Source organism: Papio anubis, chromosome 6, assembly GCF_008728515.1.
Source record: "Papio anubis isolate 15944 chromosome 6, Panubis1.0, whole genome shotgun sequence".
Classification (NCBI taxonomy): Eukaryota; Metazoa; Chordata; class Mammalia; order Primates; family Cercopithecidae; genus Papio; species Papio anubis.
The window spans coordinates 56091522-56114647 of record NC_044981.1 but is presented as its reverse complement, the minus strand read 5'-3'; the positions used below and the strand labels follow the sequence as shown (position 1 = coordinate 56114647).

At 38.6% G+C, this 23126-nt stretch overlaps 1 protein-coding gene across 1 annotated transcript in view; it reads right to left on the bottom strand.

Annotated features, from left to right (window-relative positions):
• PRIM2 (DNA primase subunit 2) overlaps window positions 1-23126 on the bottom strand; it is a 315731-nt gene that overhangs the window by 46332 nt on the left and 246273 nt on the right. Inside the window, exon 11 of the mRNA XM_021936782.2 lies at window positions 1415-1541. Within this exon, the coding sequence (XP_021792474.2) occupies window positions 1415-1541 (127 nt within the window). The remainder of the gene's footprint in view (window positions 1-1414; window positions 1542-23126) is intronic.

Here is a 23126-nt window from a genome sequence, read left to right as displayed (position 1 = left end):
ATTTGCAGACAAATCCCTGGGAGTTTTACTTGGCCACAAGCTTAATCATAAGTTGACTGCCTGATATGGCTGCTAGGCTAAAAAAAAGCTTCAGGCTTCCTCAACAGAAGTATCTGGATCCATGGCTTTCAAACTTTAGAAAACATAAAACTCACCCAGTGTACTTGCAAATAAAGTTAGATTTTATATGACTGAGGGTGAGCCCTGAGAATCTGCATTTCTAAAAAAGCACCTCAAGGGACTCTGACATAAGTGATAAAAACCACTCAATATATATTACTAGGCCGGGTGCGGTGGCTCACGCCCATAGTCCCAGCACTTTGGGAGGCCAAGGCAGGCAGATAACCTGAGGCCCGCCAGCCTGGCCAACATGGTGAAACCCCATCTCTACTAAAAATACAAAAAATTAGCTGGGCATGGTGGCGGATGCCTGTAATCCCAGCTACTCAGGAGGCTGAGGCAGGAGAATTGCTTGAACCCGGGAGGCAGAGACTGCAGTGAGCTGAGATCGCGCCATTGCCTCCAGCCTGGGCAACAAGAGCGAAACTCCGTCTCCAAAAAAAAAAAAAAAATCATCTGTATCTACATCTATCTATCTATCTATCCATCTAATCTAATCTATCTATCTATCTAACTAGTGCTGGCCACTTCTTCAGCTATTAAACTAATGAATGTATAGGTATTTTTTAATGATTTGGACACATGGAATATCTTTCTAAAAATACTGTTTATGATTATTTGATCTTTAACAGCCTGAAAGTATGCAGTCTTTTAAAAAGTGTTTAAGATTCTAAAACAAAAGGAAGTTTTGATACATATTGTAGTAAGCTTTGATAATCCAGAAAATTTACTGATATGAACAGTTAAATCATTCTTGGACATACCAGACAAATGAGATGTTCTGTTTTTCTTTTTAAATAACTCAGGCAAATTGATAGTTATGGCTGATACCACTTAATCTTTATTGGTTAATCAGCTGATGGTGATAAGAAAAAAACCTCACACTTTTCCTTAGTAGTTAGCCTTTGGAAAATTAATGAATCTACCATTCCAAAATTAGAATATTCTAATTTCAAAAACCTTTGTAAAACTTGTATCAGCCCTCTAAGACACTTGCAGAACACTGCAGAAGATGAGGGAGACAGAGAACAGCAGGAAGGAGGAAAGAGAGAACTGAAAAGCCTAATCCAGCACAAACTGAAGTGCAGCTGAATGAATTTCTCTTGCCTGACCTAGTTCAGCAATAAGACAAATTGCTCTAAGAGTAATGGAGCTCTAGCTTGACAGTGATGACTGACATAAGCTACAAACTAGCTCCTGACAGTAATGCAAAAAGCCACTACATTATTTCAGGGTTTCCAACAGAGCTCTTGGATATCTGTACTTGGACAACATATCCAGTGGAGGCACTTACCATGATAATCCCCTTGGCTTGGTGGATTGGATAGAATAATCTTCAAGCAACTGAAAGGTGTATAGTCTGTCCTCTTGCCTTCCTTTCCAAAGCTATGACGGATGTTGTAAGAGTAACCTTTATCAAACTGATTGGGAGAAAATAGAAAAAGAGACAAAGTCAGCCAATGATTATACTAGTGAGGTCAGCAAAGCAAGCTAAAATCAAAGAATGCAAAGTGATATTTTCTAGAATAAATTCAGCATTCAGGGGCAGATGTACATTCATACCATATATATTATTTAGGTCCTTTATGATACAAATAATTTCTTTTTTAAAAAAAGGTACAAAACTTATAGAAAACAAATTTCTCAGGTAGAAGACAGCTAATGTTATCTATATGTTTAAAGATAAAGAAAATATTTTCCTGAGAAGAATCATCGATTTGCCCTTCTTAGCTTGATTCCAAAGATTATACTAGAAGAAAACCAGTTTAGCCTCTTTTCTATCCACCTTCCCCTAATTCTCCCTGAATTCCCATATCTATCCATTCTACTTCCTAAATGCCTATTAAAATAGTTAATCCTAGGCCAGGTGCAGTGGCTCATGCCTGTAATCCCAGCACTTTAGGAGGCTAAGACAAGAGGATTGCTTGAGCCCAGGAGTTCAAGACCAGCCTGGGCAACATAGTGAGACCCCATCGCTACAAAAAAAATTTTAAATTAGCTGGGTGTGGTGGCATGCACCTGTGGTCTCAGCTACTCAAGAGCCTGAGGGAGAATTATCGATTGGGCTGTAGGGTTGAGGCTGCAGTGAGCCACGATTGTGCCACTGTACTTCAGCCCGGGCAACACAGTGAGATCCTGTCTCAAAATTATAATAATAGTAATCATCATCATCACCATCATCATCCCTTCCTCTGGATTTCCACTATACAAAGTAGTCAAGAAATGCTTAATGAATGAAGTACTACAACTGCCTCCTACCCAGAATCCTTGTCTCCATGTTCATAAAACAAGCTAATGGGACAGAACGGACGTTGAATTGGGTCAGACAGGAGAACAAAAGGAACCAGCATATAATGAAAAGTGAACAGGTGCCAGGCATTTTGCTAGGAGCTTTTAAAAGTGTAATCCCATTTAACCATTTAGATCATCACAACTCCCCTATGATGCTATACTTGAGAAAACCGAAGTTCAAAGAATGAAGCAATGTGATGTACAACAGTTATTAAATGGTAGACATGTACAGACAAGTCTGATTCCAAAGCCCATGTTCTTTCCATAATACCACACTTTCTTAGTAATAAGAAATAAGACATTTAAAAATAGTAGCTTCCAGTTAAATCTTTTTAGGACATAACTTCTCTCAGACTCCATTTTAAATGACACTTCATTTTGAGGTCTAAAATCAGAAGTAATCTCTTCTTCCTACATATTTCAATAGTATTTTACCTATACTTATACCTATACTTTTCTAGAAGATTTATCTTCATATTTGATTTTTATGGCACTTTACTTCTTTTATGACACATTATCATGCTACTTTCTATTAATCACATATTCACATAGGTGATTAGTTCTTCCAGGACCATAAACTCTTTGAGGTAAGATCTGTCTATTGGATCTTTGCACCCACCTCAGTGCCAGCATGCATGAAGGAAAAAATGTGAAGTACTCCTTTGTCTACTACAGCATTAGGAAGGCTATCATCCCATTATTCTGCTTCCATTAAATGTTTTCCAATGCCTGATGGTTGGTGACTTCTTAAATTTAATTTTAAATTTTTTTTTAGAGATAGAATATTGCTCTGTTGCCCTGACTGGAGTGCAATGCCATGATCATAGCTCACTGTAACCTCAAACTCCTGGGCTCAAGTGATCTTCCCAACTCAGCCTCCTGGGTGACTGGGACTACAGGTGTGTGTCACGAGACAGGGTCCTGCTATGTTGCCCAGGCTGGTCTCAAACTCCTGGCCTCAAGCAATCCTCTCACCTAGGCCTCCTAAAGCCCTGGGATTGCAGATGTGAGTCACTATGCCAGGCCCTTGGTTGATGATTTTCTAATTCCACTACTACGTGACACTCATCTGGCATAACAACCCATACCCCATTGGTCAACCAAAAGCAGACAATGTACCTTTGACAAGATATCTGGCAAGAGGTAATATTCAATACGGGTAGAATCTTGGACAAAAATCTAACGTTCCTGGGAAAGAGGTAGGGGTTAGGGTAGGTGTCCCATGTTAAGTGGTCATTTGGGCAAAAACTACAAATCTAAAACCAAGTATCTAAAATGTATGGCAAATGACTGATGTAGCAAAAAATTTATCTTCTACTCTGAAAAAAATACATGTTCGTTTAAAAGACAAACCTTGCCACTTTTATACTGGAGCACAATCTTAAACTACCACTCAGTGATCTCTCAAGGCTGTCACAAACAGAATGATCAGAAGTTGTGAGTGGCTGTGGAGCACGTCAAATGTTCCTACATGATGCTTTAAGCAACACTTGTTAAATAGTGAGAAGCCAGATTGCTCAAATAACAAGTCATTTTCAAAGGGCAAAATCTTCAAGGCTCTCAGCCTAATAATTAGAGTGAAAGAGCTTATAGTTTTTACTGCCATGATTCTTTAACTTATAAAATGGATACTCTAGAAAGCTTACAGAATGATTACTTGGCAATTTTTCATACATGAAATTACTAAGCATAACACCAAAAAGTGTCATGTAGATAGGAATAAAACTAAAACAGATTATTTTGAGTTTATAAATAATTATACATATTGGCAATGAACTAAAACTTAAATACAAAAGGTGGGCAGGCCGTATTTTGGAAAGCAGGTAAATCCCCCCTCTTTTAAGTGATCGCAAGACACTTCAGAGTTGCCCTTTGCTTGCTTTCTCTGGGCTCATACTAAGAGCAACACACATAGAGTAGGCTTTTTAAAGATCCCAGGCTTTGGGGGCAGAGAAACCTGGGAAAGAATCCCTGGCCTGTCCACTTATAAAGGGTGTTACTTCAATCCTCAATTTTCCTAATCTATAGGGACAGTAATATTAATGCATTAAATTGCTATGAAGATTAAATTAAATTAAAACATTAAGCAGAGTACCTGTCACATCCTTTGTTCTCAATAAATATTAGCTGCTATTGGTGAGGGAGAAAAAGGAAAACATTTTGGTGTCCTAATTTAAACACTGACTATGCTACTGCAAAAGACTTCTATTTCCTAGTTTAAACACTGACTGTGCTACTGCAAAAGACTTCTACTTCAGTAGATACTAACTGAACCTTTACCTAAAGGTTTAGGGAGGATAAAAGACTCACTGAACTATTCAATTACATTTCTAATCATCTTAAAATGTCCCCCTTCTTCCAACTCCTATCCACAACTCTAAGTATTCATACAAACTAGCTCAAATGTCACTTCCTCTGTGGAATCTTCCCAAGCACCCAAGGCAGAAGACGTTGCTTCCTCAAAAGAATGCACAGCAGCAGTTTGTACAGTGCTGTACTTTTCTTGTTGCAATGGAATTTATTTTTGTATTTATCACTTCTACACTAGGAATGCTGTTAAGGGCAGGGACTTGGTTGTGTACTCATCATAGCATGCCCACTCGGTATCTGATAAAACATCTACTCATAGGAGGTGCTCAATAACCTTCACTTGAATGAAAGAGCAAATAAGCGGTAGCTGGCTGGAAAGATGAATGTATAAATATGCTTCAAGGGATTTTAACTTATCAGGATTAAATAACTTCAAAAACTTGCCAAATCATTGCAAGTTTACACTGTTGTGCTATTTTGTTCTTCTGGATAGCTTTTCTTCTTCACTGTAACAACAACAACAAAGACTGAAAAAGTTTAAACGATGCACTTTATAGAATATAGTGGATACATTAAAAGATAGTAAAATAATAAATTTTATTTTCTTCCAAAAACTGGCTCAGTATAGTGGGACTGGGCCATCCAATACTTCAAGAGAATCAGAAAGAGAGTCAGAATAAGAGATAGGAAAATATCTTGCTATTTTTTGTGTGAGATCTTTAAATTTGACATTATAACTGAAATATAGTGAAATGCACACATCTTAAGTCTATAGGATGATCAGTTTGGGCAAGTGACTATATGTATACAACCCACACCCCTACCAGAAGATAGAACATTTCCATCAACCTGTAGAATTCCCTCTTGCTTCTTCTCAGTCAACATTCCCCTCCCTCCACAATCAGAAGCGACTACTGATCTGATTTTTGTCACCACAGATTAGTTTTAGCTATTCTATAACTTTGTATCAATGGAATCACACAGTATGAAGTATTTGTGTCTGGCTTCTTTCATGTCCTTTAATGCTTCTGAGATTTATCCTTGCCATTACATGTATCAGCAGTTTGTTCTTTTTTATTGCCGAGTAGTGTTCTACTGTATTGATATACCAGATCGCTGATGGACACCTGGAGATGTGATATTGTGATACAACAAGAAATGTGTATTTGATCCCTGCTCCTGGTTCCTCGCAGGGAGTTCCCAAAACTCTTGTAATTTCCTGAGCAAGAGGGATGCTAGGTGCATCTTCTGTTCTAATATTTGGTCCATGGCCCAAGTTTCTGACAGAGTTGCTAATCCCTTGTAACTTCCTGGGTATTGATAAGAGTATCTTTTGTTCTAATGAGGTGACTCTTGGTGGGCTTCTGGATGGGGGCTGGTCACCAGAAAGACCAAGCCATAATTAGAAGCCTGGAACTTTCAACAGCACTATCCCATCCTCCAGGAAAAGGAAGGGGCGGGAAAACGAGTTAATACGTGCTCAACCTATGTGATGAAATCTCCATAGAAATCCCTAAACTGACTGTAAACTAGTTCAACTGTTGTGGAAGACAGTGTGGCGATTCCTCAAGGATCTAGAACTAGAAATACCATCTGACCCAGCAATCCCATTACTGAGTATATACCCAAAGGATTATAAATCATGCTGCTATAAAGACACATGCACACATATGTTTACTGCGTCACTATTCACAATAGCAAAGACTTGGAACCAACCCAAATGTCCATCAGTGATAGACTGGATTAAGAAAATGTGGCACATATACATCATGGAATACTATGCAGCCATAAAGAAGGATGAGTTCATGTCCTTTGTAGGGACATGGATGAAGCTGGAAACCATCATTCTCAGCAAACTATCGCAAGGACAGAAAACCAACACCACATGTTCTCACTCATAGGTAGGAATTGAACAATGAGAACAGTTGGACACAGGGTGGGGAACATCACACACTGGGGCCTGTCGTGGGGTGGGGGGTGGAGGGAGGGGGGAGGGGGGAGGGATAGCATTAGGAGATATATCTAATGTAAATGACGAGTTATGGGTGCAGCACACCAACATGGCACATGTATACATATGTAACAAACCTGCACATTATGCACATGTACCCTAGAACTTAAATTTAAAAAAAAAAAAAATCCCTAAACTACAGGGTTTGGAAAGCATCTGGGATGCCGAAGACATGGAGGTGATGGGAGGGTGGAACACCCAGAGAGGGCATGGAAGGTCCATGCCGCTTCCCACATATCTTACCCAGAGTACTTCTTTGGCTGTTCACCTGTATCCCTTAAAACATCCTTTATAATAAACTGATAAATGTAAGCATTTCCCTGAGTTCTGTGAGCTGCTCTCGCACATTACTGAACCTGAGAAGGGGCTGTGGTAACCTCCCACTTGTGGCCAAACTGGTCAGAAGTTGTGGTAATCTGGGAACGAACCTATTGCTTGCAATTGGTATATGAAGCAGGGCACGGTCTTGTGGGACTGAGCTCTTAATCCATGAGAGATCTGCACGAGTTCTAGTTAGTGTCAGAAGTGAACTGAATATAGGCTATCCGGCTAGTGTCAGAGAATTGGTCAGTGTGGGAAAAATCCACACATCTGGTCAGTATACTCTCTGTGTTGAGAGTATAGTAGGAGAAAACTGGTTTTTCCCTACCATACACACTCGGCTTCTACAGTTTTTGGCTATTCTCAATCAAGTGGCCATGAACATTCTTACATACAGCTTTTGTAGGTATACATTTTCATTTCTCTGGGATAAATACATAGCAGTGGAATTGCTGCCCAAAATTTTCGAGAGTAGTTGTACTATTTTATACCTCCACCAGCAATCACTGAGAGTTCCGCATTCTCCCCAACATTTTATAAATCTTGTTAATTTTAGCCATTCTAGTGGGTAAGCAGTGGTATCTCACTTTGCATTTCCTTGATGACTAATGATGATGAGCACTTTTTCATGTGCTTTTTGACTAGTGATATTCCTTATTTTATGAAATGTCTGTTCAAATCTTAAAATTTTGATTGCCTTCTTTTAATTATTTAAATGTTGATTTAAAATTTTTAAATGTTGATTGCCTTCTTTTAATTATTCCCTTATTTATATATTCTGGACACAAGCCCTTTGTCAAATATAACTGTAACAAAGGCTTATCTACTTGATATTATCTTCTGATGAGCAGGTGTTATTTTTGATGAAGTCCAATTTATCAACTTTTTAATGGTAGTACTGTGTCCTAAGATAAATTGGAAAGATATTTTTATGTTGTCCTTTAGAAACTGTAATGCTTTAGCTTTTAAGTCTAGGTCCTGATTCATCTCAAGTTAATTTTTGTCTATGGTGTAAGGTAGGAATCAAAGTTCTTTTATTCTGCATGTGGAAAAGCACCTTTCCAACACCATATGTTGAAGACACTTTCTTTTTCCCATTAAATCACTTTGACATCCTCATCAAATTTGACCACATATGTGTAGTTCTATTTTTGGACTCTGACTAGATCAGATCCAATTGGATCCCATTGATCTACATGTCTGTCCTTTTGCCAATAACACACCGTCTTGATTACAATAGCTTTAGAGTAACTTTCAAAGATAAGTAAGTCCTACTGTGTTCATTTTCAAGATTATTTTGGCTATTCTACATCCTTGCATTTCCATATAAATTTTAGAATCAGTTTGCCAATTTCTTTTGAAAAGAGAATGCTGAAATTTTTAACAATCAGTAGTTTATGTCTTCACAACTGCTATCTGTCCACAAGTAATCAATAACCAGGAAAACAAATTGCATTTCAACGAAAACTTTCAAGAAAGAAGAAAAACTTTCAAGTCATCATTAATTTCACTGATGAAAACAAGGACATTAAAATTTCCAGCAAACTTTTATAAACAACTTCTGTTTGTGTCTTTAGTCACAAACATGAACTATAGTCAATCTTTTTTGTGAAAACTTTTAGGTAGGAATTTAATTTAATTAGATACAAGATTTCAGTATGTTCATCACAAGATAGGGAAAGAACATTTTGGTAAGCTATTCTGTTAAAATAATGGAAAGCTAATCTCTCTAAAAGAGAAAAGCTAAAAGCATTAACATCCCTCTTCTTTCCAATTTATTTACTGCCTTTGTATACATATGTCTAAAATTTGGATCCTTCCAACTCTACTGGAAACAAGAAAAAATAAAAATAAATGAAACTTGGATCTTACTAAGCTTTCAAACTATCCATGTATTTATCAAACAAATTGTCCTCTCTGGTTTTCAAATTTACAAATTCAAGAAATACTGTACAGAGACGGTATTTACTTGGAGATCCTTTTTAGCAAATACTTTTTAGGTCTTCGTATCCATGGCTTAAAGGAAAACCTCTAAGCATTCGATACGAAAAGAGGTAGGAAGGCCGGGCGCAGTGGTTCACTCCTGTAATCCCAATACTTTGGGAGGCCGACACAAGTGGATCACCTGAGGTCGGGAGTTCAAGACCAGCCTGGCCAACATGGTGAAACCCTATCTCTACTAATAATACAAAAATTAGCTGGGTGTGGTGGCGCATGCCTGTAATCCCAGCTACTCAGGAGGCTGAAGCAGGAGAATCTCTTGAATCCGGGAGGCAGAGGCTGCAGTGAGCCAAGACTGTGCCACTGCACTCCAGCCTGGGCAACAGAGTGAGACTCCATCTCAAAAAAAAAAAAAAAAAAAAAAGGAGGTAGGAAGAAGTAAATAGAAAACATACGTTTCTGTTTAGGCTCTTCCCTCCTACTCCATTCATTCAGTGTGGGGAAAGGCCAGAAAGTCAAGACAGGTCTGAAGGTGGGTAAGTGGCAGTTTGCAACCTTCCAAATTAGTACAGACATCCCATCTGTGGCACTGGCAATATACCAATATGCATTTCTACCAAAGACAGCAGTAAGTTACTTTCAGAGGCATTATGTTAAATGATTGAACTCAAGAAAAACTGTAAAGCAGGCACACCTTTATCTAGTTCCAGCCCTGTTCTCAGAGCCTCTTTCATAACTTTGTCTTCTATCCTAGGCCCGCCCAGGGTCTAGTGACTTTATTATATTTTTTAAAGTACTTATGCCCAAATCTATTCAGACACTACGGTGTAAACATCTGTTTGCTGAGATGGACAGTACATAGTCTTCCTTAGAATAAAGTCTTTCCTACAATGAAAAAAAACACACGACTAAATATTACTCCTATTTTCTTTTCTTTCTCTTTTTTTTTTTTTCTTTTTTTTGAGATGGAGTCTCACTCTGTCTCAAGTGGAGAGCAGTGGTGTGATCTTGGTTCACTACAACCTCTGCCTCCCAGGTTCAAGCCATTCTCCTGCTTCAGCCTCCTGAGTAGCTGGGTTACAAGTGCCCTCCACCATGCCCAGCTAATTTTTGTATTTTTCGTAGAGACAGGGTTTCACCATGTTACATGTTGGCCAGGCTGGTCTCGAACTCCTGACCTCAGGTGATCCACCCACCTCAGCCTCCCAAAGTGCTGGGATTGCAGGGATTGCAGGCGTGAGCCACCATGCCTGGCCTACTACTCCTATTTTCAAAGCAACAAAAACTTCATTATGCAAGGTCAGCTTGAACAATAAAGTGAGAATGGTTAAAAAGTATCCTTTAGAGAGAGATTTGTATTCAAAAAGGAACATCTTCTTGACCTAAATGAGGCAAAAGAGCCCCGTATATGTGCACGGAAATCAGCATAAGGATATGGCATTTAAAAATTTTTAATTTTTAAACTTATTTTATTGCACATGCAGGTTTGTTACACAGTTACATTGTGTGAAGCTGTTAGGGCTTTTAATGATCCCATCATCCAAGTAGTGAACAAAGTCCCCAATAGGTAGTTTTCCAACCCTTCTTCTTCTCCCTCTCTCCTGGCTCTAGGTCCTCAGTGTCTATTATTCCCATATTTATGTCCATGTGTACCCAATGTTTAGCTCCTCCTTATAAGTGAGAACATGCAGTATTTGATTTTCTGTTCCTGTGTTAATTCACTTAGGATAATGACCTCCAGTTGCATCCATGCTGCTGCAAAGGACATGATTTTTGTTCTTTATATGGCTGTGTAGTATTCCTTGGTGTATATGTACCACATTTTCTTTATCTAATCCACCTTTGATGGGTATCCGGGTTGATTTCATGTCTTCTATTGTGAATAGTGCTGTGATAAACATAAAAGTACAGGTGTCTTTTTGGTAGAACAATTTATTTTCCTTTGGGTGTATACCTAGTAATGGGATTCCTGGGTGGAATGGTAATTCTATTTTAGTTTGAGAAATCTCCAAACTGGGGATTTCCTCAGGGGCTGAACTAATTTGCATTCTCGCCAACAGTGTGTAAGGATTCCCTTTTCTCCACAATCTCGCCATCATCCGTTAATTTTTGGCTTTTTAATAACAGCCAGATACAACATTGCTTCAGGAGAACGTTTTCATCTTCTTTTTAGTGGCAGGTGTTTCTTACCTGCAAGAACTTGGACCTCTAATTTACATATTAAAAGAAACAAAGTGAGAGTCTGCTAAACTACAAAGTGACCTCATTATTACTCACCAGTGCCCAGAATTTAGCACGCCAAAGTCATTAGAAGCAGGTCCTGTGAAGATCAGTTATCATAAGTACTAACAGAAACTCAAGCTCAGCATCAGGGTCACATATATAAGTGAACCTGCCAGGAGGAAAAGGGCATGAAACCATCCTATGGCCTTTTCTTAGCACACATTCTTGCTGTAATTTTTGGAACTATTGATTATGTTGTCTTGAGTCACTAGAGTCTTATGCATAATTTTAATAACCAGAGTGAAGTTACAGGCATTTAATATATGGCGCCGCCTTTTAAATTCTTATGTAACTAAATTACTCAATTACTATCTATTAATCTCAATTTGTAATCAGTCACCTATAGATCCAAATACTTCCCTTTAACTCTTAATTTCAAACACAGTTTAACTCTTAGAGATCACTAGATCATCACACATATTCTAACCAAACAACACACCAAAGGAGATGTGGAGGCCCCAAGGAGTCCAGGAGGCAGTAAATACTAATGGTTGAAGTCAGATACTCACGTTTAAATATTGTCTCTACTGCATGCTAGCTGTGTGACCTTGGACAGGTTACTTAACTTCTCTGCAACAATTCCCTTTTATGTAAAAAAGGAGTTATATCTATCACATAGGGTTGGCTTGGAGATTAAATTAGCTCATTTTCATAAAGTACTTGGTATAGCATCCTACACACAGTGATAAAATGCTCTCCTTGACCAAACTTTGGTCAGGCTCTTCTGAATCCTCATTTCAACTAGGCCTTGAGCTTTGGACTTCTGTGTTCCTCTTTACATCACCCAGTTGTAACAGGAATCTTACAAAGTCAATTGAGAAAGAACTCCCCAGATATTGAGAGTTTACCCTCAATATCTGGTCAAATTCCTCACTGCCACCCTTTATATCTTATCACCCTGGCCAACCTGCAGCAAGGATCCTGTTAGTTCTGTTTAACCAGAATCCTCTTACCCGTGATGTTTCTTTCCTCTTAGTAATTTTTCATCCACTGACCCCCCTACCCTGCTCTCTTGTCCATGCTATTTGGAATTAGGAATCCCCACGTGTGCATGCTCTCTCTATGGAATTAAGCCCAGCTCTATACTGGAATACCTTCTTCTATTGCAGCTTTTCCTGAATAAAATCTGTTTTTACCATTTTAACTACTATCTCTGATTTGTCTTTAACAGTTTTTGGTCCATGATTCATATCTGGATCTGAACCACCATTGAACCCTTGGACATAACCACTCTCTGAGCACACACCAAGACTTTGTCTTCAGTCTGCTTGCTTTTTGGGTATCTGGTGGTGAGTGACTCCAATAAATGTCCACTGAAGCACAGTGAGGACAGATTTTGATTAAGATTCTGATTACATTGTCTGAAGCTGGGTTAGAGGCCCAGACTTCTTTGTTTGAACGGCATCTACTCAGCTAGAAGTCTTTCTTTCTGGGGCTCACTGTGTCAAGTAGACATTCACTCCCTGACTCCTGAGCCTGGCTCTTGGCTGGAAAATTCTTCCTGGATCTTTGTCTCCTGGGAAGGAGACTTTTCCTGGCTCTTTGTTTCCAGTGGAGATCCACTCCCCAACTCCTGGGCTGCAATTTTTTCCCTGCTCTTTATGAGGCCTCTCTCTTCTGTCTGTTTAATCCTGCTTCTCCCATGGGAACTTCTCAATGGAAACCTCACCTTATCAAATTCCTGCTTTGCCGCTATAGTTCTAATACTGTCTGCTTGCTTTCTCACTGGCAAAGCCTTACCAAAAACTCTCTTCAGCTAGGGTGGGGGCTCCTGCTATATCCCTAAATTAGTCCATCTAAAAAGAGCCCTAGAGCAAAAAGGAGCAAAGCTTTTGGATGCACAGTGGTCTGCTTATTTCACTTGGTATTAGGAAGCCAAAAAACAGCTAAATCAAATCTCAGTCAAACTATTGAGGCTCTTTCACACTGTCTTTAGAAACATTTTTCTGACTCAGTAAAGTTCCTAGAGCTTTCAACAGCACCTCCATATTCCCCTCCCAGCTCTCCTTTAGAGCCTCCTCTCCCAAACTCTGTTCCACCATCTGCCCCTCCTCCAGCCCCTCACCTCCCTGTAACCATAAGGTTCACTAGCCCCCATCTCCTTCAGACAAAGCCCAGGATCAGCCAGTACCTGTTCCCCAGTGAGGCTAATAGAAGAGAGAATATTTAAACCTTGGTCTAGGTCTGAATTGCATCCTATCACCAAATACTTTCCTGAACATAGAAAGGAAAGGGAAAGGTTTGTTGAACAATTTAGAATCATTCTAGGTGCATACTCTCTGGCATTCCCTGATTTAAATCAATTTATCTGCCTGTTGGTTGAGCCTGGAAATGCCTCCCTTTGCTTTGAAAAAGCTAAATGGACCACTATTTCTGATGAACCTCAAGGGTCTCAGGCTACCCGATACCCCGAGGGACGTAAGAAATTACTAGGAGCCATCCGTCAAATCTACCCCATTAAAATTGATTGGTCACATATCTAACATTGTACATAACAAACTGATGAAACTGTGGCTATCACCATCAATTAAAGACAACATGGAAAGACAATTCAGGGGTGGAACTGACTTTCCAAACAGCCTCTGCTCGGGCCATGCAATCTTTTGTAAATAGTTTCAGGGCAGACCTCCATGACACATTACAGAAAAATAATATTAATTAACAAAATGTATACACGTCTAGGCTCCAGACATTAGCCCAAGAATATGAAAACATTATTTCAAAAATATTGGAAAATACACAATGCAAGCATGTGGCAATGTAGTTAAAACAACTGGAAAAACCTGAAATTTTTAACTCACAGCAAGCTCCACAATGGAAGGCTCCCACTGATCTCAACAATGTGCTGATATCATGAGGAAAAAAGACACTGGGCCTGGAATTGCCCAGTACTCAAGAGGAGGGAAAAACCCAAGTCCCCCTCCTCACCAGAGAATTGTCTATTTTCCTCCAGAGAAGCAAATGTCCCAGTGCCCTCAACTACTAGTAAACTTGCTTGAAGAAATAATGCTACGAGTTAAAGGGTCTCCTACCACATCTCTCATCGCTACCAGAACACATTCTACCCTCACCATGACCTCGTTTCCTGCCCTCTTCCCCACAGTCACCAAACTTGACCAGTGGTGGGTTTTGAGGCTTTGCCCCCAGCTCATCCTCCTATCTCTATGGGACCTCTTAAAGGTCAACATAATTTTCTACTCAGCTCCACTACCCCAGTAAACCTGTGTGGAAAGTATCTTCTCATGAATGGAGGTACAAAAATTCCTGCTGGACTCCTACCCGCCCCTGAGTCTTCCTCTTCATGTCTATGTCCCCTAATGGTTTTGTCTGACTTCCCCCAAGCAGGGAGTTCCTTTGCCCACTTTAACCTATCTACTTAAATAAAGATTGAAGCAAACTATTAAAATTCTCTAAGGTATATGCGATACAGAACCCATATAAGGTAGAAACAGATCCTTCCAAGCCTCTCCCCAGGATTCCCCAATATCGTTTAAAACCACAAGGACTAGCGGTTGCTCTCCCTGATAATGAGAGGCTTATGACATAAGTCCCCATTTCTAATCCATGCATTACTCCCATGTGACTATTAAAAAGTCAAGTGGGAAAGGATATCAGTTCCTTCCTAGGATCTATCAATTACACTGTCAAGTCAAGATTTCCCTTGGTGCCTAATCCTAACACTATCCTGTCTGTTATCTCTTCCAACATGCAATATTTCATGGAGATTCATTTGTGTTCTGCCTTTTTTTTGTTGTTTTTTTTTTTTTTGTTTTTTTTTTTTTTTTTTTGAGACTCTGTTGCCCAGGCTGGAATACAGTAGCTCGATCTCGGCTCACTGCAAGTTCTGTCTCCTGGGTTCACGCCATTCTCCTACCTCACCCTCCCAAGTAGCTGGGACTACAGGCATCTGCCACCCCACCCAGCTAATTTTTTTGTATTTTTAGTAGAGATGGGGTTTCACTCGATCTCCTGACCTGGTGATCAACCAACCTCGGCCTCCCAAAGTGCTGGGATTAAAGGCTGTGTTCTGCCTTTTATAATATTCCCCTTCATAAAGAATCTCACTACTACTTTGCCTTCACCTGGGAAAATAAACAATACACCTGGATAGTTATGCCCCAACAATTTACTAAGGCCCTGCATATTTCCCATGAACCTATCTGATGGACTTAAAATTCCCAGAAGACTCCACTGTAATCCAATATGTAAATGACCTCCTTCTATGCACTTTCAGTTATGACAACTGCCTTTAGGATACTGAATATTTTAAGGCAATGGCAAGAAAGGACCACAAAGTTTCTAGAGGAAAAGTTTAATTATTCTGTATGTTCAGTATCTGGGTCATGGTATTTCAGCTGCAGGTAAAATTATCTTCACAGGCAGAGCTTCTACTATTCATCATTTTCCTCTTCCTGAAACAAAATAACTGAGAGGTTTTTCGATCTTGTGGGCTATTACAGGATGTGGATACCTAATTTGTCATAGAGGGGTGATTGCCTTTAAGGTTCACAGCCTTCACTATGACTTTTCCTCATCTGAGATTGGTCTTCTCTTATATTTTTCTGTCCCTAAATTTAGGAGCTCCTTGTTCTCCCCCAGCTGTGCCTTTTCCTTATCTCTTAGCAAGACTATTCATCCACAGAGCCTTTGGCAAGCCTGGGCTGGACTAGTCATCACTTCCCATAACGCCACAGACTGAGGGTACTGTGCTTCCTTTCCTGTGGGCACATCTGGCATTTCCAAGATTCCTGTGAGAAATGAAAATTCCTATTCTGCTATAATCTTCCCTCTCTTTTCTTCCACCATTTAAAACCAAGACAAATACCCATTGTGAGAAAAACCTCTGAATATACTCCAGTCTATCCTTGCAAGGATCATGTCCACTCCCATCATAATTTTACCATCGATTCTTTTCTGGGAACAAGCATTTGTCATTACACTTCTCCAGCCATCATTAAATGCAACATAAAGCCTCCAAGCCACTACGGGTTCCTGGACATCCCTCATATGAATGGAAATGTCCCCACTTCCCCTCTCAGCCTAATTTCTGTAACCCAACCCAACCACACACAAACCACCTCCAACAAATCCTTTCTCAATCATCAAAATGTTTATTCTTTGGTCACCTTCAGCCATCGGATAATTATCGTATGACTCCGGGCTAGTTCCCAATGATTCTTATTCTGTCTGTGGAACTCAAACCTATTAGCTGTTACCAGCCAACTGGAATGGATCTTGCTACCTCTCTAATCTAACTAATCCCTTCATCTACTTGATTCCCCACAATTTCTTTCCTTTTTTAAAGTTATCTCTAAAACAATCACCCACTCCCTCCAGTTGCCCTCACTCTCACTATGAAAGCAAAAGAGGTATCCAGAACATCATAGGTTCTGTTGTAGGTGATCTTGGTTACTCAGGTGGTGACTTATAAAAGACAGCTACAGGAACTGGGCATAAGTTTTACCCATGATCTCAAGACATTAAGAAGTCTCAACAGATGGTTCAGCTGGTCTTTACTGAAAAGGAACTGAACACGAGATGGACTTAGATTGCCAAAAGAAAAGAGTAATGCTTTATTTCCTTGAACAAAAGGAGCAACTGACAAGATGCCCTCCTTGGCCAAATTTTAGTCAGGCTCCTCGGAATCCTCTTCTCAACTAGGCCTTGACCTTTGGTTTCAATTTTGCATAGCACAGTTGTAGTAAGAATCTTGCAGTCAGTTTAGACAGAACCCCCTACCCTCAGTATCTGTTCACCTTCAATATTTGATCACCCTCAGTATCTAATCAAACTCCTCATCCCTGCACTCTCCAACACCCTCCTTGGTATCTCATCACTCAGCTGTCTTGAGCAAGAATCGTTTTAGGTTGGCTTAACCAGAATCCCCCCACTCCTTAAGTTTCTTTCCTCTCCGTAATTTTTCATATATTAATGCCATCTTGTTCTTTGGCTATAAATTCCCACTGGTCTATGCTGGATTCAGAATTGAACCCCGTTCTATACTGAGGTCTCTCTTCCCCTATTACAGTAGTAGTTCCTGAATAAAATCTGTTTTTACCACTTTACTGTACATACAGCTCTACTTTTCTTTAAAAAATAGTAAGCACTCAATACTTTAGAGTTACTAACATTACCAAGGTTGTCAGTTTTACTACTAAGAAAAGCTATCTTGAGTAGGTCAGAGCTGGTGTGTTATTTAATATTACTTAAATTACTTATGTTTTGCCTCCAGCTTCTTCATTAGAAAAACCTGCATCTAGTTACTCCCTCTAACTCCTCATAGGACCTTAAAAAAATCAGTTAAGCAATTTGAAGTTTGTAACACAGCTGGAAAACATTGCTTCTGTTACTCTAATTCAGCAAATTACCTCCTACTGTGTATTAAATATTCCTTTTCTGCTCTGTAAGAGTTAATTCATTTCTCATCGGTGAGAACTTTTCACAGGCTTATGAAGCAGCAAGGTGTTACAGAGATAACACAGATTTTGGTTCTGACTCTGCCACCTACTAGCTGAATTATGTTAGGCAATTATAAGTTACCTCAGTCTCTTTGTAGACTAAACTGTAAGTATATATTATCATATGCTACAATTATTTGTATAAAATTTGTAGAAACTAGTTTGTGCCATTTTTGAAAGGTGAAATTTATAAAATAGTTCATTTTATAATCAAATATATCTCTGAAGACTCCTGGGAGTTCCCCTGAAAAGGTGTTGAAAAATGTAAAATTTCACATATTATGAAGGTTCCATCCAAGAAAAGCAGGACATACGTTCTTCATCTTCATTTCTTAATCTCTTCCCCTGAAGCCATGGAGAACATTTTCAGTTCTGGACTCCAGAGCATACAGAATTTCTTTCTCAAATTTCCCATGGGGCAAGGACAAGATACAGTTTTAAAATTTTCATTGACCACATTGTTTTCAGAAAATGGAAAGGAAATAGTGAAATGCCAAAAGTCCACAGAATAAGTATTAAGTAGAATAACCTTACGTAAACTGATGTGGCCACTCATTAAGCAGACCACTTTCGGCGATGTCAATAGATCAAGAGAAAGGTCAGCTGTGTATCAAAGGCTCTGCCATAATCATCAGAGGAAAATGGAGAGCTATCTGTTCAGGAATACTGGAGGTAGGCTGGCTACTGGGTTTGTTTCATCTTTTTCACTATACCCAAATAGACTCAGAAAACAAGATTTGAGGGCTATTTGTCACCTGGGGCTGTGTGATTTCCATCATTCTAACTATATCTATTATATTCAGTCAGATATTTATTAAATAAAATTTCTAAATTCCTAATGGGGAATTTAGTACAAAGGCACTACTCTTACTAGCAAAACAAAAACAAAAACTAAACAAAACAAAAACAAAAAAAGCCAGGGTAACACTTAGTGATGTTTCAACAACAGTAGCTTACATTTCTACAGATCTTTAGTGTTTAACAAGATGATTCTTCCTGGACTTTTCACTAACTGTAAGGTATGCAAATTAGATATTTGTATTTTATAGATGAGGAAACTAAGGTTTCCAGAAGTGGATAGTTATTTCAGTTACTTAATGGGAAACATGAAATTAAAATCCTAGTCTTCTACATTCTAGAAAATATTATAAAATTATAAATGGAGAAAAGAAATAAACATATATAACCAACTATCAGTTATCCATTCAGCTACAGGCTGCTTCCCCACTGTCACTCAGTTGCTTCAAGGGTCATCTGAAAGTCGCACTGAACCACAGTTAAACAAAATGTTTCTAATTCCAACAAAAACCAGAGAAAAGTTATCTACTATCTAAAGAAATAGAAACTCTAACAAGTCACTCATAGTATTTATTCAGTTTCTAATTTAACAGAACTTTAGAATAATAAAATATGGCAAACTTGAAATTAAAAGTCTGAACTAAAAAATACTAAATAGTGTTTCAATATGCTTTCAAATGGCCAGTTTTCTTCACATTCCAACTTCCTATAATTATCAAGTTGAGGACACAACAAGTACAAAATCAGAGAAAAGGAAGTATACAAATGGAGAGGAAAGGATGTAGAACATGCCATTGCTTATTATACTAGCAACTTGATCTGAAGCCTTAGCAAATTTAGTTTTCTTACCAGTTAGAATTAGGATTTAAAAGCTGGAATAGGCTTCAGACCTTACCTAGTGCAGCCATTATAGAGGGTCTAACCCTAAGCTGCAGGGTGAGTTAGAAAAAAAACCTTAGGGTCAGGCATGGTGGATCCCACCTGTAATCCCAGCACTTTGGGAGGCTGAGGCAGGAGAATTGTTTGAGTCCAGGAGTTTGAGACCAGCCTGGGCAACACAGTGAGACGAAAAATTTAAAAAATTAGCTAGGCATGTTGCCCCATGCCTGTAGTCCCAGCTACATGGGAGGCTGGTCTGGAAGGCCTTAGACCCTGCATTGCCTAGTTCTTGTGCCTCTTGTTCACTTCTTTAAACCCTGTGTATAGCACAAAGTCTAGCAAATTGCAGCTGCTCAATGAATGTTTACTTGGCTGAACTGTTAGGAATCTTGTTTGGATTGTATGTTCATAGGGTCATCCCTGCCAGAGGACTGAAAGCTAATCTTATGACATATTTCTCTGTTAACTTTCAGTGCCAAAAAAAAAGATTTACCAAGTAAGTTCCTGCCCCTGAATACCATAACTTAACATACTATTTAAATAGAGGCCTTCAACAGTTCAACCTGGAGGTCGGGGGAGTTCTACGGGAGATAATTTTCATCAGCTATCTGTTCAGACAGGTATGCCTACTATTAACGATATATTAAAGATAAAATTTTCACCCTTGTTTTAGGAAAATCTGCTGTATTCATTAATATGAATGCCATTGACGTAACAGCAATGAAAATTTATTAAACTTCCAAATATAATTTGCCAAAATTTAGGACAGAACAGACAACCCTTCACTTACGAAGTAAAACATTTACTAGTCACTTACTTCTAGCCTAAAAGACTAGATTTAGTAATCCTTAAAAGGTGGTCAATTTAGTCTCTGTCTCAGTAGCAGAAAAGGAGCCAACATAAAACAAGTATCACCAGTAAACCATAGGAGTAGGCCGAGTGATGTAGAATGTCCTAGTCTAAGATAGTTGGCTCGGCTTGAATAAATGGTCTTTTCACTCCATGGAAACAAGAAAACTGAAAACATCATCCGAGTCTGCAATCAGAGACTGCACAAGTTAGCTGATCAGAGCTAATCTACAGAAAAGCTGCCTTTTCTTCACAGAAACAAGAATTATGATTTTAAAAAATGTTTTGAGAAATTAAATGCAAATTTATTTCACTTTTACTAGATTAGTTTCACCTTATTTACTTATTTTCCCAGATTTATTTTCTGTCCCCCTCTCCCTTTCTTTTTTTTCATAGTTGTTTTTCTCGAACTCGTTATCTGGCCACTTTACTCCCCAGTGAATATTTTCAAGTATCGACTATTTTGATAGAATTTTAAAAATCTAACTTGATCATCAAAAATGTCTAAAGATACTACAGTTGGGGTTCAAGACATGCTATCCCAAAATATACACTTTGGCATTTCAGGAAACAGCAAAAGCAGAAAAATCACTCTCATTATCCCCTCGACCCTTCTCCCCTAAAGCAGGTTATAAAACCTAGAAAGAATTATTTGACCTCCCTTCTCAGTAAGAACTTCATTCCAGAGATGCCCTGGAGGAAAATGTCCTTATCGCTGAAGACACAGGGATACAGAGAAGTCTGTGAACAAACAGGCTTTGCAAGCTTCTCCCCAGTTTATTAGATTATATCCTTTTTATCTTATTGTACTTCCCTATGACCACTTGTCATCAAACTAAGCATAAAAATAGTTTTTCCTGTTTGAGTTTTCATATCCTTATGAAGGTTCCCATGTCATGTAAAACCCATATTAAATAAATTTGTATGCATTTCTCTTATTAATCTGTCTTTTGCTACAGGACCTCAGCCATGAACCTAAAGATGGGTGAGGAAAAAATCTTTTCTCCCCTACACTACTCATAACCTAGTAAAAATATTATGTGCAATGAGTCTAAGGTTTTTAAACTTTCAATTAATTAATTAATTTTATTTTTTGTAACCAGGAGATCTTGCTATAATGCCCAGGCAGGTCTCAAACTCCTGGTCTCAAGCAACCCTCTGTCCTGGGCCTGTCAAAGTATTGAGATTATAGGCATGAGGTACTGCACCCAGCAAAGTCCAGGGTTTTGAAGCGCTACCAAGAAGACTGTAAAATATAACTCCTTAATCTTATAAATGTTAAGAAATACTTAATATTTTTATATAAACATTTAAATATTTTTATATACTGACATATTTCAATATGTTTCTGGGTACATAAAGGTTTAGAATTGTCTTATATTACTAGACTATACCTTTTATCACATATAAAAATATAACTTTGTCCATTTTAATACTTTTCTCCTTGTACTGCATTTTGTATAATATTGTCACTCCAAGTTTCTTTTAAATTTCCCTCGCTGTTATCTGCACCCTCCCTCGCATGCCCACCTTTATTTTCAATCTCTCTGTGTCAGGACAACTTAAGTAAGCAGCAATTGGGTAACTGGTTACCCAGGGCTACCCTCTAGTGGTTACTCATAGCATATTAAAATATACCTCATCAATGTCAAAACGAATCAAACTCTACAAAAAAACAAGATCTTTAGCACACTTTTACTTATACTGTTAATTATCAAATTAGCTCCAGAATAACTCTTAAACTAAATTGCTAAAGGATTAAATTATTTTCACAAAGTCACAACAATATCCGGAGATGTTTCACTTATTAGATTACATGTTATCTTCTAGTCATCTAAGCATTACGACATAGCAGACAACCAAAAGAACAAAATTACATAAAATTTTTAAAGCTAGCAATAAATAATAGAAGACTATACTGTGCCTTGAAATGACAAATGTGATCAGATGAAGTTTTAATTTACTGTGACAAGCCAGATTGTTCCTGCACAATTTCAAGGACAAAGAAAATATGGATCTATAAGCTTCTTGTTGTAGGTAAGGGTTTGTTTCTTTTCTAAAGGTCAGGAGCCAATAGTTCACACTTGGTGAGACTAAATTCCCTAAGGGCTGCCTCTGAAGGCAATCAAGAGAGAAATGTATCCGCAAAAAAGCTGTATCAAGAATTAGAAAAAACGTATGTTAGGTGACAGATGGCTAATTTCTTTTTTTAAGAGAATTTATAAGGCTTTTTGGAGACGTGGTTGATTCAGGACTGAGGCAGGGAAAATATAAGATGAGTCTGAAGCATCCTGTGGTGCCAGAGAGGATGTGCTCAAAAGAAGAAAGGAGGTGTGTCAAAAAAGCACAGGAACCAACCTGAAAGAGCTCCCAATGGCCAAAGCTGGAACATTTTGGACAACAAAATCAACAACAAAGACTGGATTATAACCCATAGAATGAAATACATATCCATGAATGTGCACCAACATAAATAACTGAATACATAAATAAACGGGGAGAAAGGACAGTTTTTATCACCAGCAATAAGTTATAATTATTAATAAGTAGTGAGTGTGGGTATCACACGCTCTTAGAAGGATATAATGAGCAGCGAACATCACGCCTGTCCTGCCAAAAACGCATAATCTCTTAATCTAATCACGAGAAAACTTCAGACAAACCCAAAGTAACCAGTATCCTTCCAACGTATCAAGGTCATGAAAAGACAAGGAAAGACTGAGAAATTGTCACAGACTAGAAGAGATTAAGGAGACATGACAACTAAATGCATTGTGGAGCCTTGAATTGGATCTTGGAACAGCAGAAGGACATTAGTGAGAAAACTGGTAAAACGTGAATAAAGTCTCTAGTTCCAGTATTGT